We start from the raw sequence: 15,354 nt of genomic DNA on the forward strand, positions 1-15,354 counted from the left end.
CAACCAACTTGACCTTATTTATAGATGCAATTGTATTGCAGACAACATTCTGGTAAAACCCCTACATATCTCTGATCATTTCTTCATTACATTTAAACTACATTTTGCTACCTGTGTGCCACCAACCCCTATACCATTTATTTTTAGATGGAACCTACGCTCCCTTTCCCCCTGCCATCTTTCCTCCGTAGTATCCTCCTCTCTTCCCTCACCTACCCATTTCTCATCTCTGGATGTGAATGCAGCAACTGACACTTTATGCACTACTTTAACCTCTTGTCTAGATGACATTTGTCCTCTCTCCTCCAGGCCAGCACGGGCTGCCCCTTCTAACCCCTGGTTATCCAATGTTCTTAATGAGCATCGGACCAAACTCAGGGCAGAAGAGAGAAAATGGTGCAAATCAAAAGATCCGTCAGACCTGACCATGTATCAGACTTTGCTTTCATCTTTCTCTGCTGAAGTCCATACTGCCGAATCTGCATACTTCCACAACAAGATCAACAGCGCCCCAGACACACGTAATCTCTTCAAAACATTTAATTCTCTCAGCTGTCCCCCTCCACCACCTCCCACCACTTCTATAACAGCAGATGATTTCGCCACATTCTTCACTGACAAAACCAGAACAATCAGTAGTCAATTCTCAGCCAAACACATACAGGACCTCAAACCAACCACACCCAACGCTAAAACTCCCATCTTCTCCTTCTATCCCCTTACTGAGGCAGAAGTATCGAAACTTCTCCTTTCCAGCCACCCTTCAACATGCCCTCTAGACCCAATCCCCTCACACCTCCACCAAGCAATCTCTTCTACACTTTTACCAGCACTCACACACATTATCAACACATAACTCTTCACAGGCACCTTCCCCACTGCATTCAAGCAAGCTCGGGTAACCCCACTGCTCAAGAAACTTACATTAAACACCTCACTTACAGATAGCTACTGACCTGTCTCTCTCCTTTCATTCATAGCGAAAACCCTTGTAAGAGTTGTTTTCAACCAGATCTCATTGTTTCTCTCACAGAAACAACAAACTGGATGCTAACCAGTCTGGTTTCAGGAGTGTCCATTCAACTGAGACTGCGCTACTGCTAGTCATGGAAGCCCTGGGGATTGCAAAAGATGATTCCAAATCATCAGTTCTAATTCTGCTGGATCTATCTGCTTTTGACACTGTCAATCATCAGATCCTCTTGTCTGCCCTCTCAACACTGGGCATCACAGGGATTCCACTTTGCTGGTTTGAATCCTATCTCACTGCTAGGTCTTTTTAGGGTGTCCTGGGGAGGGGAGGTATCCAAAGGAATTCGGGTGGTCACTGGGGTTAATATACACATCGATTGGTTATTGGGGCCCTCCTCTTCTCCATATACACTACATCACTGGGACCCATCATACAGGCACATGGCTTCTCCTACCATTGCTATGCTGATGATACATAGCTCTATCTTTCATTTCAACCAGATAATCCAACAGTAGCTGCATGGATCTCAGGCTGCCTGGCGGACATCTCGGCATGGATGAAAGAATATCACCTACAGCTCAACCTGGCAAAGAGCTTCTTGTCTTCCCTGCCACAAAAACTCTACAGTATGATTTCTGCATCCAGCTAGGTTCTTCTACAATTACCCCATCAACTTCATTCAGAAATCTTGGTGTAACCTTTGATGAACAGCTGACCTTCAAAGACCACATTGCAAAGTCTGCTCGAACTTGCAGGTTTGTATTGCACAACATCAGAAAGATCAGGCCCTTTCTAACGGAGCATGCAGCACAACTTCTTGTTCAGGCCCTTGTCATTTCTAGGCGGGACTACTCCAATGCTTTTCTGGCTGGACTTCCATCAAGCACAATCAAACCTCTAGAAATGATTCAGAATGCAGTGGCATGACTGGTCTTCAACGAGCCCAAAAGAGCCCATGTTACACCTCTCTTTATCACCTTGCACTGGCTACAGATTGTGGCTCATATCAAGTTCAAGACATTGATGCTTGCATATAGAACAGCCACAGGCTCAGCACTCGCCTACTTCCACTCACTACTATGAATCTACATCCCCTCCAGAAGTCTGAGATCCGCAACGTGAGCGACGCCTTGTGGTACCATCACAGAGAGGCTCAAAATCACTTTCCAGAACATTCTCGTTCACCATTCCTTGCTCGTGGAATGATCTTCCCACCCCTATCCGGAATGTGGAATCTCTGGAAATTTTCAAACGACAGCTGAAAACTCATCTCTTCTGAAGCTACTTGATTTCGTCATCATAAAAAAAAAATAATAATAAAAAAATTGTCTTTCTCTTTAATAATTCCTTCTCTTTCTAGCTTGTACTTATTTGAACAATGTCTAAAACTTGGAATTACAAGCACTTCCTGTGTCTGTTTGCCTCTTTCAGAAGAATCGCTTTATGTATCCCCCAATTGTAAGTCGCTTTGGATAAAAGCGTCTGCAAAATGACTAAATGTAAATGTAGACTCCAAAATCTGAAAATGCTATATGCTGTTGTTTATACAGTGTGTGTGTGTGTGTGTGTGTGTGTGTGTGTAGTGCCACTAATGTCAATGGCCAACTATTAAGTGATAGATGGCTCACATCTCCACATAATCAGATGTTGTTGATTCTATGAACTGTGTGGCTTTACAGTTACCTAACTCTCTCTGGTGCTTTCACACTGACAGTAACATGCTCTTCCGCTGTCTCTGAACAAGAATGCATAGCAGCTATTAAAGTGCAAATGCATCTAAATAATTTATTTCAACTATATTAAAAATATTACAGATTCTTTACTGAATTTAAAGGGAGCAAGAGTACAGGCATTGTGAAAAGCAGGCCAACAGGGTAAATATGTGAACATCTAAATAGTTTAGGGTTTGAAATAATAAAAAATAAACACATGCAATTTTTCATCAGAGGACAAATGTGCAGACAGGTCTGTATCATGTTAATTCATGCACGTTTATGTAAGTGTACTCTATTGCTTATTTCTGTATTATAAATGCTATATGTTTAGTGTCTAACAAAACACCAGTAAAAACACAACATCAACATTCATAATGACTACTTTACCACTAAATAATTCAGTAATAGCAGTGCAACATATAATAACAAGGCAATCATTTTAAATCTTGAATAAACTCACTTTGAAAACATTCACTGGGTGGTCATTTATATGATGTGAGATGTTTTTAGATAAAAAAAAAAGGTTACAAAGAGAGTGAGCTTATTTCTAAAGCACTTATTTCTAAAATATCATTTTATACAAATCGAAAGCAACTTGTGATGGGGTGTTGAGGACAGTCGAGCCAAACCTCTAAACAAATGTGTTCTCAACTAGTGAGTCATGACCCATGATGGAGCCATGAAAGAGCAGGGGAAAACAGTGTCGGATGCACAAAAAAAAAAAAAAAAAAAAAAAAAAAAACCTATACAAACATAGTAATTATTTAATAAATAAGGCCATTTTCCATTTTCGTGGTAGACTGTAAAAATGGATTCTGATGCAAAACAAGTTGAGAATCACTGATTTAACCAAACAATATAAGTACTAATGGTTGGACAAGTTTTAAACTTAGTGTCTAAAGCCACCCAAAAGTGTATCATACTGGGAATTTGGCCTACAAAATAGCAAGAAAGAGTAAGTGAGATAATAACTATTCAAAGGATTTAAAAACTTCTGGATGGGATGTAGATGAGTAGGAGAGAGCAGAGGTAGGAGGGTGTGAAGCCTGTGGGTGTTCTGTAGGCGAATGGAAGCCAGTGCAGAGAGATGAGAAGCAGTGTGACATGGGCTTTCTTGGGCTCACTGAAAACAAGATGTGCTGCTGCATTCTAAATCATTTGTAGAGATCTGACTGTACATGTTGAAAGTCCAGCCAGAAGAGCATTGCAATAGTCCAGCCTAGAAATGAGAGGGCCTGGATGAGAAGCTGTGTTGCTTGCTCTGTTGGGAAGGGTCTGATCTTCCTGATGTTGTGTAGTCAAACCTGCATGATTGTACTGTTTTTGTTTTTTTTTTGCAATACGATCTTTACAGGTCATCAAGAATCACCCCAAGATTCCTGGCCGAACATGATAGGATTATTGTTGATGAGCCCAGTTGAAGGGTAAACTGGTGCTGTACTGATGGGGTGGCTGGGAAGATTGCGAGTTTGAGCTACAGGTGATGATCTTTCATCCCAACCTGACGGGGGGTGTGGTGAAAGAGAAGATGTTGGAAAGAGCAGCAAGGGTAGCTGTGTCTTCAGGCTTAATCCAGGTCTTAGTCAGGCCTAAGAGACTCAGAGCTGATGGAGTAGCAAAGACTGGAAAAAAGTCAGCTTTGTTGACAGCTGACTGACCTTTCCAGAGGCCCATAGAAAAAGAAAGGGGTGCAATAGAAGAGTGGATAGAATGCAGGTTAGCATGATCTCCTGTGTGTTGTGTTAAGAGTATTTACATTCAGAGACAATAGGAATAATGTTGAAATTGGTGGAGAGAGGTAAGGAAAGAAGGCAGAATAATGGAAAGATACTACTGTACTTTGTCGGTGTCGTCACTCGATGAGTCACGCAGGTAGAGTCACAGGTCTTCACGTGAGGGCACTGACACCACTTAAATACACAGCCTCACCCACTTGAGTGAATACAGACCTAAATACAGACCTTTCTAATTAGCACAGCAAAGCCTATAGCATGCAAATGGCTTGAAATTGAAACTACTGCGATACAGTTTGACACTTAAGCACAAATTAACAGGTAGCGTAGAGCATTTTTGTAGATTCTAATTACAGCTAATGGCAAACAACATGCACAATCACCATATAGTTTTTCAATAAAATGAACAGTAAATGAATAAATCCTCTCTACTAGCAGATATTTATTCTAAACAACAGAAACAGAAAACTGGTATTAAGCAAAACACATTCTTTTGCCATGTCCACTGACAGTTTATATATAATTTATTTCATAATTTAAAAATAATAATGTAATAAACTATACAAAAACATTTACACCTTTAGTTGATTCCATAGTACAATTTTAGTATTTTTTTTTTTTTTTTTTTTTATTGCCATATCAAAGATTATATAGTTTTGTACTTTTCAGCTGTTAAGACTGAGAAACAGTAGCTTGAAATGAGTTAAGGCCGGCTTAAGCAGGTTTTTATAGCATGACATGTATGAAAGTTCCTGTCCTGTGCATAGTGGGAGCCACCAGGGTGTAATTAGGGTGACCAGATGTCTCGATTTTGTCAGTCCCAGTTTTATAAGATGTCTCTCTCATAGTGAATTCTCAATGTGTTATTGTTTGTAGTTACGGATGACAATGCAATCTGATCAATCAATGCAAACTAATTTGCCAATATAGAACATATTTCAGAAAATCAGTTTGCAATCTGGTTGCCATAACTTGCACTCAGTGCAAAGACCTTCTCAAGTCTGCCAGCGAGGTAAGCTAGAGAGATGCCCATACGAAAAAGAGTTTTCAATGACAAAGAAAAGGTGTTTTGCTGTCACTTTAAATGTTCATTTTCACTAAATATCTTTAGAATTGTGCTGGCTAAAATTTGTCAGCAGTTGTGTTTATTTCTAAAGAAAGATTTACATAATGATTATGTATTACATTGTTCTCAATCAGTTCTGAAAATCTTAGGGCTTTTTAGATTTATTTAGCACTCAACCCCATTCCATCCACACTTTTTTTTTTTTTTTTTTGCAAATAAATAAATATATTACAAAAAGCACTATAAAAGTATTACAAATTATTCATGCTGCAGTTGAAGCTTTTGAACACAGTTACATCTCATTCAAAAGAAATTATGTTACAATCAGTCACAAGTCTTATGAGAGCCAATGGCATTTCCCAACCGTTCTTCAGGTCGTTCATGTTTGAATGTATGAAGGGTTTGAGCACTACATGGGGATGATGATCAACTTCGGGCTTTTTTTTTTAAGACAAAACAATCGCCTTGGAAAACTTGTAATTTCTTAATTAATTGTACTTTCTGCCTGTTACATGTTTTATATTGTTTTTACATTGTAATATATTGACAAATAATTAGGTTTAGAACAAGTGTCTGGTTAAGTGCTTAAATGTCACTCAAATTATTGTGGCTGGTTAAACTGAAAATCCTATCCCATTCTCATGACCTTCATGTCAATCTTATGATGCTAAAGCTTCTCATTAAAAGAAAAAAGATCAAGTGTGTTGTTAAATCTTAAACTGTAAATTCACATGTAAATGTCACAATCTACAAAAACAATATGTTTGTCATTATTTATTTTGTTATTTGCATTCTCAGTTGATTCTGCTCAAAATTTGGGGAAAACTGAATGAAACAGGAGAGTAGTTGAAACACTATTAAACTAAAGATATGACATCAAATATGATATGCACCAACTACTACATTGTACAACATTGTTCCTCTTATTATGATGAAATAAACAACATAATATGAAACAAATCATTATTTCAGTCAATGGTGGCTGGTAATACTCCTCAAAAATCCACCCCTGTGTATCCTATAGTTCAAGACTTATAAATATCAGAAAATTTGATAAACCTGTACAGCAGTGCCCAAAAGTCTAAGAACACTATTGAAAATGTTTCTTTTTTCTTCTAATAAAAAAAAACAAAAATCATATATTATATAACTGGCATAACAATTTACATTAAAAACGTACATACATTTCTTCTGCTACGCAACATAAAATCTGCCCATGTCATGTCATCTGGCATGATTGAGAATGCTCTAAAAACAACTTGTGTGCTTTAAAGAAAGCCAAAAAATAAAAAAAATAAACTTTTCATTAGCGACCTAGAGAGTGCAGAATCTGAAATATTTATACTATGTCACAACCAATTTTATAAATCATAAATCTTTGTTTATATAATATCTAGGCTTAAAAAATTTTGGCCTCAAATGTTTTGACCCAACTGTACACCTCACTTTGATGTGTGAAGAAACCCAGAACAAGGGGTATAAAAATTGTGAAATAACACTAGTTTTTTGATAACTTCTGCCAGAAATACAAAGCACATAACAGAAAAACATGGAATGTTAAGATGGGACAGAAGAGAAACCCAGGAGTATGATGGCAGTAACTGACCAATAGTTACATTAGATCTGCAGACATTTTGGTTGAAATCAGCTGTCAGTCTCAACAATTCATGACGGGTGACTGCAATACACTTTCATGTAACATTATCCTTCAGGGTCTTTCAAACTGACTCACTTTCATAAAGCTTAAAGCAAGAGACGCCAAAAGACTCAAGTTTCAAGATTTCCTTAGAATCCCTTTTGAGCTTCTATATTCCACCAAGTTGCAACAGAAATGTCTCTGACTTGCAGAACACACCGCAAAGTCTCCAGCTTTGCCTGATGAGATATCCAACTTTTTGTCAGAGGAGCGAATCAGTTGTCCTTGTTTGATTCAGCACTCTGAAAGAAGTCTCACTTCCAGTCCACAAACTGAGCTCAAATAACACAAAGAAATAACTGCACTTCAAAACAATAACCAACAAAAAACAGATTATAAAAGCATATAAAACACAAAGAGGAGACAAGAAATAACAGTCACAGAAGCAGTTCAACTGCTAGCTGCCCCGGATAATCACACACATGCAAGTATTTCCACGCACGCACGCACACACACACACACACAGATTTAGGGATTTTAGTCCTGACCAATATCCTAAAATATGTTTTTCTGCAAAAAAAGAAAAAGAGTAAACCATGTTCTTGTTTTTTAAGCTGATGTTATTTTTATTGGTTGTTATTGTTACTAATGCCAAAAAAAAAGGGATGAAAAGTGTATTGTGTGAGTGTATACTTTACAAAAAAAAAAAAAAAAAAACTCTCTTACACAACTAAAGAAGATGTGTGTAATAATGCAGTGGTGCACGATAGCTATGAGAGATGCTCTTTGTTCAGTCTTTAAAATATGCACACATATGTTACACAAATCCAGTCTCTGCTCGACTGTCCATACATGCAGGCAGCTCCCTTTACTGGGAAAGAGGAGGAGGAGGAGAAAGATAAGAGGGGATTTTGGTTCCTATGTACAGTTGCTTATATACCGTAGATGTTTCTATTTGATTTGTTTTAGGGTTGCCATAAGGGGGAATCTCAGAAAGGCTTTAGCTGCAATCAGTAATGCTGAATTTTGGATCGTTTTACTTTTACTGCATTAGTCTGCTGTCCCACTAGTCAGTTTTCAGTTGTAGGCCCAAAAGGACAGACACAGCATTGCACACATTCATAGGGTAAAATTATTCCATGAACTGGATACTAACACTTGTGTCCCATCAATGCAACCTCACAACTCATTGGTCCATATTCCTTTTCCTCATGACTGTACGTCACATCTGTGTCACATCATGCAGCAGTAAGGATAGACAAGATTACTTGTCATTGGAACACTGGAAGAGGATGAGATTTGGTAGCTATGATAGTCCTGAGGAAATGAAAGGTTTTTGGAGTCAGCCAGCAGGACACCAGCTTAATGATCCATTGTAACAAGCCTCATGACACCTTTATCTGTAGCTATGACCCAAATAGCATGTGGCTGATCATTTTGAGACTGTTTTGGTCTAACGGTGGTAAAATAAAAATAATTAAGCATTAAAGATGCTAAACAGTCAGCAGACCTTTAGGTATGGTTGGTGTTGGAGCTGGTGGATGTTTTAATGTATTGAAAAACTGTTGAGATATTGACGAAAAAGTCAATTTTTGATTGATGATTTTGGCTCTGGTTCTTCAGAGGAGCTCTGATTGAAAGAAAGGGATTGTAAAGTTGTGCTTTGGTTGGAGTAGCATTTGCTGAGAATTGTGGGATAGCAGGAGGCATTGTAAGGAAATAAACTTGAGTTTTATGTTTATATTGGGGCAATATTATGGGACAGACCCAACAATTTATTTGAATGACAACACTGACTTGCCTGGTTTTATGCTTGTGGTTAACATTTCTTTTAAGTGCTTATGCATGTTTTTGAGTCTCAGTATCGATGAGATTGATGAGAGTGCTGAGATGAGGATGAGTATCCCATAGTGCTTTGCGACTGGGCGGGGCCTTGGACGTTGCTCTGGTAACCAAGCCGCGAGCTGGAGTGCTGCAATAAAGAAAGGTGAAAAATTAATTAAAAAATTATTAAAAATTAAGCGTTTTGCATGACCAAGCAGTGTACTCACAAATCATTAATAAACTATTAGTTTATAGTTAATTCATAGCTTATAATCTGTAGACAATACATTGTCATTGTAATTAACACAATTATTATTATTTAATTAGCTCATAGTAAAGAAACTGGTAATTGATAATAAGAAGAGAATAGTTCTCACTTTAGATTAGGTTACTGAAAAAGGGAAAATGTCATTAATTGTGTTTTAAAAGTGCTTTAAACCAACCTTTACTGAACATTAAATGCATTCATATTCACTGACCCTTAAAATCTTAAAAAAGGACACACACACACACACACACATTGGCATTTGTGGCACTTTACTTATGAGCTAATTAAACAATACAATTTTGGTTAATTACAGTGACAATGAATGAGGAACTCACTTAATTGTATAGTCTATTAATGCATTAATGCTTCAGTTTATAAACTATGAATTAACTATAAACATAATTTGGAAATTATTTGTAAGAACTTTATTAGTGTATACGTTTTCGAATTTTCAGTAGCTTTGCAATGTTGAAATTAAGTATTATTTCATGAGCAAGAGGAGAAAAGGGAGAGACATGACAGGGTTTTAATGTCCAGATATGTTGGGATATATAACTATTTCAATTGCACTGGGTTACCATTGTGGTGAAAAGTGGAGCTTTTGCTTAGATTGAAGATGAAAATCTGATCATAACAATGTGATATGTGGCTCACAATGTCAAGTCCAATCACCTTTATTTGTATAGCACTTTATACAATACAGATTGTGTCAAAGCAGCTTTACAGTGTTAAACAGGAAAATAGTTTGTCAAAAATGCAAGACGACAATAACAGTCATCTCTCAGCTGAAGTCAGTTCATTGATGATTCAGTGATCATCATCCAGTTCAGCTCTCGTCCAATAGTGTCTGTGCAATCAGTCAAGCATCCCCAACTAAGCAGTGGCAAGGAACCAAAACTCCATCGGTGACAGAAATGCAGAAAAAATCCTTGGGAGAAACCAGACTCAGTCGGGGGGCCAGTTCTCCTCTGGCCAGACAAAACCAGCATGGTTGCAATGTCTGATTGTCTGCTGGGTGTCTGTTTCTAGGCATTCAGCTGCAACATTCTACCACCACACTGTTTCACATGTGACATGTTTGGCACTGCAATGTGGAGAGACTCTGCAAAAGCAGTGGTTACTGCTCTGAAGCAAGGTTTCATCACTTTGGGTAAAATCTGGTGCTAATCCTCCATCTAAGACTACTTCTACATTAATCTGGTTTGAAAGCGGTGCTTTCATTTCAAAATGCTCCCCGTTCACACTAGCATTTTAAAGCATTTTCCAAAGGTTTCTAATCCACACTAAAACATAGGAAACTGCTTAATTCACCTTACTGCACATGTGTAGAACCTCATAAAAGTTTACTGAGATAATTAAGACATAATAAAGTTTGGTTCCCCTTTTAGGGAACTCGTGCTGTGTCCTCTAACAGACACTCTGGGGAATACTGCCAGCAAGACCAGTGTCTGAAGCACGTGTGAAAAAATGCCAATCCTATTGGTCCATGTGGCCCATGACGTTATAGGCAGGTGCTTTTGTTGTCTTAGGAGACAACTGTTTGAAGTGCGTGTGAAAGACCAAGGCAGGTGTAGAAAGTGTTTGCCTCTGTGCTCAAGGTTTCTGACACTTGAGGATATACACAATCTATGCGTCATGTGTCTTTGTCAAGAGCTTGCGCGTTTGGTGCTCGAGGGGCTCTAACTGTGCTTATCTTGAGTGTTCCCAATGAGAATGATCCGTTCGCATTTGTCCGTCTTCTCAAGAGATGAGCAAGCATCGAGTCCCGTGGTTCGGGTCCCGCTGCTGCCCAGGCACTAGGATTAGGATCGTGGGGTTCACAGGTCAATCTTGCAGACAAGTTTGAGAAGGGTATAAACCTTTTGAAAGCTCCTGTTGTGAGCTCAAGCATTTCGGACACTCTTTTTTAGGACTATCAGATCATGCGGATAGCGCTATATTGAGTTCGAGCAGCCCTGATAGAATGTGTGCCTCCGTGTTTGGATTCTAACACTAGAGGGCATATTCTGCTTTTGTGTTATTTTCTTGGTGAAGAGCACAAGTGTTCAGTAATGTCTAGGCTCTGCTTGCTTTAGTTCCTATTCCTGAGGGATATGGGGCAAAGCGTTTGTATCTTGTGGACCGGTTCTGCCATTGCCGAGGCACATTTTATCTCAGCTTGCAGTGATTGCAGTGAACATTTTTTGAAATTCAGAGTTTTCTAGAGTATTATATTGCAAGCCCAAGTGTCATATTTAAAGCATCCTCGAGTCCATCTGATAAAGTCGGGGTGCTCATCCACACTAATTCAAAAAAAAAAAAAAAATCTAATTTTGCATTTCCTTACACAGTTAGACAGCTTATCAGTTACTTGTATTAGCTATATATAACAAACCTTTATGCTCTATTGTGTGTGCACTTGATTTCAACTAAACCAATCATAAGGTTAAGCTAAAATCATTGGACAATGATGAAAGGTATATGTGGGATATGCTTCTTTATATACGGCTGTTCTGTGAAAATTCAGAGACGACGTACGTTAATGATCAATATTTAGGGGTCAATAAGATTTTTTTTTTGAAAGAAATTAATACTTTTATTCAGCAAGGACACATTGATTCCAAATACATTTATTCTTTATGAAATTATTTCTATTTCAAATAAATTCTGTTGTTTTGAACTTTCTATTCATCAAAGAATCCTGAAAAAAATGTATCTCAGTTTCCACAAAAATATGAAGCACAACGGTTTTCAACACTGACTATAAGAAATGTTTTTTGAGCACCAAATCAGTATATTAGAATGATTTCTGAAGGATGGTGAAATGTTAGGTTTGTTTAACATGCACAATTTTTTGGTCAATTCAAGTGAACCAAACAGTGATCATGAATTAATAAAAGAGGTATTTTGAACGAATCCAATGAATCTGAACAAGGAACATCCCCTTGAGGTGCTTCTCTTACCTGGTAATCTGTTTGAAGAACACTGGTTCCTGAGGTGCGAGGTTTTTTGTTTGGTGGCCCCTGTTCCTGTCCATGCTGTATGGAAGTGCCCGTGTTGGCCCCTGCAGTGCCTGATGTCCCGTTTGTCTGCGCTGAGCTCTGCTGTGTTGGAGCCTGTTGTGTCTGCGTTTGTGTCTGTGTCTGTGCAGCTGTCTGCTGGTGCTGCTGCGTCTGATTCTAAAGACAATAAACAACAACACTGCGCTTTAAATGCCATCTTTGATTTTTAAGCAATGAAAGCTGAACAGCCACTTTAACAGGCATTAATAATTTCAGGATTTTATTATTTTACAATAACAAACACTAAAACTGTTGTAAGACCACATTAAACAAGAAGAATACAGTGGCAGAACATACAAAGTATTCACAGCTAACAGTTTTATTTCAGTGTGTGCAATATTCTGGTGAATATAATGAATCTTTCAAATATCATTTGTGTCATGGTTATGTAAAACTCCACTTTATATTCAGGTCTTGATAAAAAACAAGTGCATCCTCTTTGTTGAAGAACTACCCCTCCATTTAGTCCTTTCCCTTTAGTTACTTTAGTTATTGTCCTGAGCCAGCATATATGGAGTGAGAAAGGATTGGTTTAAGTGAATTGACTCAAGATCATTCAAATCATATCAGGATTAACTATACATTGAGAGAAAGAGAGGGAGAGAGAAAGATTATAAAAAGGTCTTGTGCCTTGCTTATATCTGTGACATGTTGTGAAGGATCAAGCACACAATGCAGGAGAACAAACTAACAATCTTTAATAATAAATCCGATGGGAATACTCAGGAAAACCAAATAACAACAACTGAAACAAACAAACAATACCAGACAAGGAACTGACTAAAACTGAGGGCTTAATCCTCTTGGGTCTAAGGGGGTTTTGGGGGCCTGGAGAAGTTTTGAGATGCCCTGACTTTTGTGCTTTTTTCAGTTGCTTATAAACATATACATGGCTAAAGTCTGAAAACACTGTATTTAGTACAAACTGGGCTACAATAATATGTAAATAGCATGTATGTACATGTGACACGTGTCCCGAGTGCACATCAAGGTTGCCCTGGCGTTGCCGCTAACTCATCACGGGCTTAGCGGCCACACCTGTGTGCCATCAGCAGCTGCTCATTTAAACCCCGCAAGCGGGCACAGAGGTGAGAGATGTCTCCACGAGAGCCGGCTAACTTTGTCTTTTCCTCTGCCCCTAGAAAGCAGCGTGTGACCGCCAGCCCCAACGCCAAGGGAGAGCACGGACCCACACTGCACTAGAAGCACTTCCTAGACAAGACGCCGAGCACCGAACACCCAAACCACCTCACCGCACCGCCGATACAGTTAATAAAATCCACCCTTCGGGTAACTTACCCTCATCCTCGTGTCATGTCTTACTTCACCCCGCCACACTGGTGGAGAATGCGGGCATAACAGTGAAGGGGACACCGACGACCCTACCCCTCACCGCGTGCTATGAGTGGATTGGTTTGGATTTCTTTTTTTTTTTTTTTTTTTTTCCCCACACGGTCTCTACCTCACAAGTCTTCTCTGGTTCCCCAGGTGGCGCTCCTCCCCCGACGATGGAAGAGTTGCTGAAACATCTCACCGAGGTGAGCATCCGCCAGCAACAAATCATGGAACACATGGCCTCCCGGCAGGGAAAAACTGAGCGAGAGTTGGCCGCGCTCCGCCTAGCCACAGCCCCGCGAACTCCGCTACCTTACCCCCGTGTCCAAGCAACCCAGCTGCTGCCCAGGATGACCGCCCATGATGACGTAACGATGTATCTTCAGATGTTCGACTGTAGCTACGAGGGAGGCGTGGCCCAAAGAAGATTGGGCACGCATCATTGCACCCCTGCTCACGGGAGAGGCTCAGCGTGCATACTTCGCGCTTCCCCCGGAGCTAAGCACCTCCTACGAGGACCTACGAAAGGAGATCCTGGGACGAATGGGGTCATCAGCACTGCCCAATTGTTCAACGAGTGGACCTTCGACCCACGGCAGCCAGCCCGCGCCCAAGCCGCTAGCCTCTCCCATCTGGCTCAACACTGGTTGCTGGCCGGGGGTCCCACCGCACCCCAGGTAGCGGAGCATGTCGTGGTCGACCGCCTCCTACGTGCCCTTCCCCGCCCACTACGGCAGGCCGCCGGGATGCGGAACCTGGCCAACGTAGATGAGCTGGTGAGGCCATAGAGCTGGCGGAGGCCACCCAACACCGGGAGATAGGGGAGAGAGCGCCGGCGTTTCCCCGAAGGGTGGTCCAGGAGCGGCGCACGCCGGAGGGCACCCAGCGTCCGGTAGGCAGGCCGGCAGTTCCCGGCCCACAGGATGAGCCCATGCCCACGGAAGCTCCCCACTCCCCAGGACGACCTTGGCTGGCGGGCTGCGCCGTGCACACGGGCGGATGTGAAGGTAAACAGACGGTCATTCCTCACCCGGAGGCTCGGCGACACGCCATCAAGGAGGAGGTACAGGAGATGTTGAGGTTAGGGGTAATCGAACCATCGCGCAGCCCGTGGTCCAGCCCCATCGTCATGGTCCCGAAGCCCGACAGCACCCTCCGCTTCTGTAACGACTTCCGTCACCTGAACGAGGTCTCCGAGTTTGACTGCTATCCGATGCCCCGCGTCGACGAGCTGCTGGACCGATTGGGAAGGGCCCGGTTCATATCCACTCTCGACCTCACCAAGGGCTACTGGCAAGTCCCCCTGACGGAGCAGGCGAAGCCCAAGAAGGCCTTCTCCACCCCAAGCGGTCACTGACAAAACGGGTCCTTCCCTTTGGCCTGCACGGGGCCCCAGCCACCTTCCAGCGGCTCATGGATGTCCTCCTCCGGCTGCACCAGGCCTATGCGGCTGCCTACCTCGACGACGTCGTGATCCACTCGGAGACCTGGCAGGACCATCTGGAGCGGCTGCGGAGGGTGCTCGCGGAGCTGCGCCAGGCTGGCCTGACCGCCAACCCCCGGAAGTGTCATCTGGCCCTCGTCGAAGCCAAGTATTTGGGGTATCAGGTGGGTCGCGGCCTGATCAGACCACAAAAGAAGAAGGTGGCAGCTATCCTCTCTGCGACCCACCTCTAAAACACAGGTACGGGCCTTTTTGGGGTTGGCGGGATATTATCGCTGCTTTATCCCTAACTTCTCCTCCTTAGCTTCTCCCCTGACAG

General features: G+C 41.2%; 1 protein-coding gene across 1 annotated transcript in view; it reads right to left on the reverse strand.

The window, feature by feature from the left end:
* Positions 1-6,246: 6,246 nt before the first annotated feature.
* Positions 6,247-15,354, reverse strand: part of LOC109076182 (cyclin-dependent kinase 19) — a 62,014-nt gene continuing 52,906 nt past the window's right edge. Inside the window, exons 12-13 of the mRNA XM_042777329.1 lie at positions 12,158-12,373; positions 6,247-9,095 (exon numbers count right to left, since the gene is read on the reverse strand). Of these exons, the coding sequence (XP_042633263.1) occupies positions 8,982-9,095; positions 12,158-12,373 (330 nt within the window). The 3' untranslated portion in view covers positions 6,247-8,981. The remainder of the gene's footprint in view (positions 9,096-12,157; positions 12,374-15,354) is intronic.

The sequence above is a fragment of the Cyprinus carpio genome, chromosome A20 (genome assembly GCF_018340385.1).
Source record: "Cyprinus carpio isolate SPL01 chromosome A20, ASM1834038v1, whole genome shotgun sequence".
NCBI lineage: Eukaryota > Metazoa > Chordata > Actinopteri > Cypriniformes > Cyprinidae > Cyprinus > Cyprinus carpio.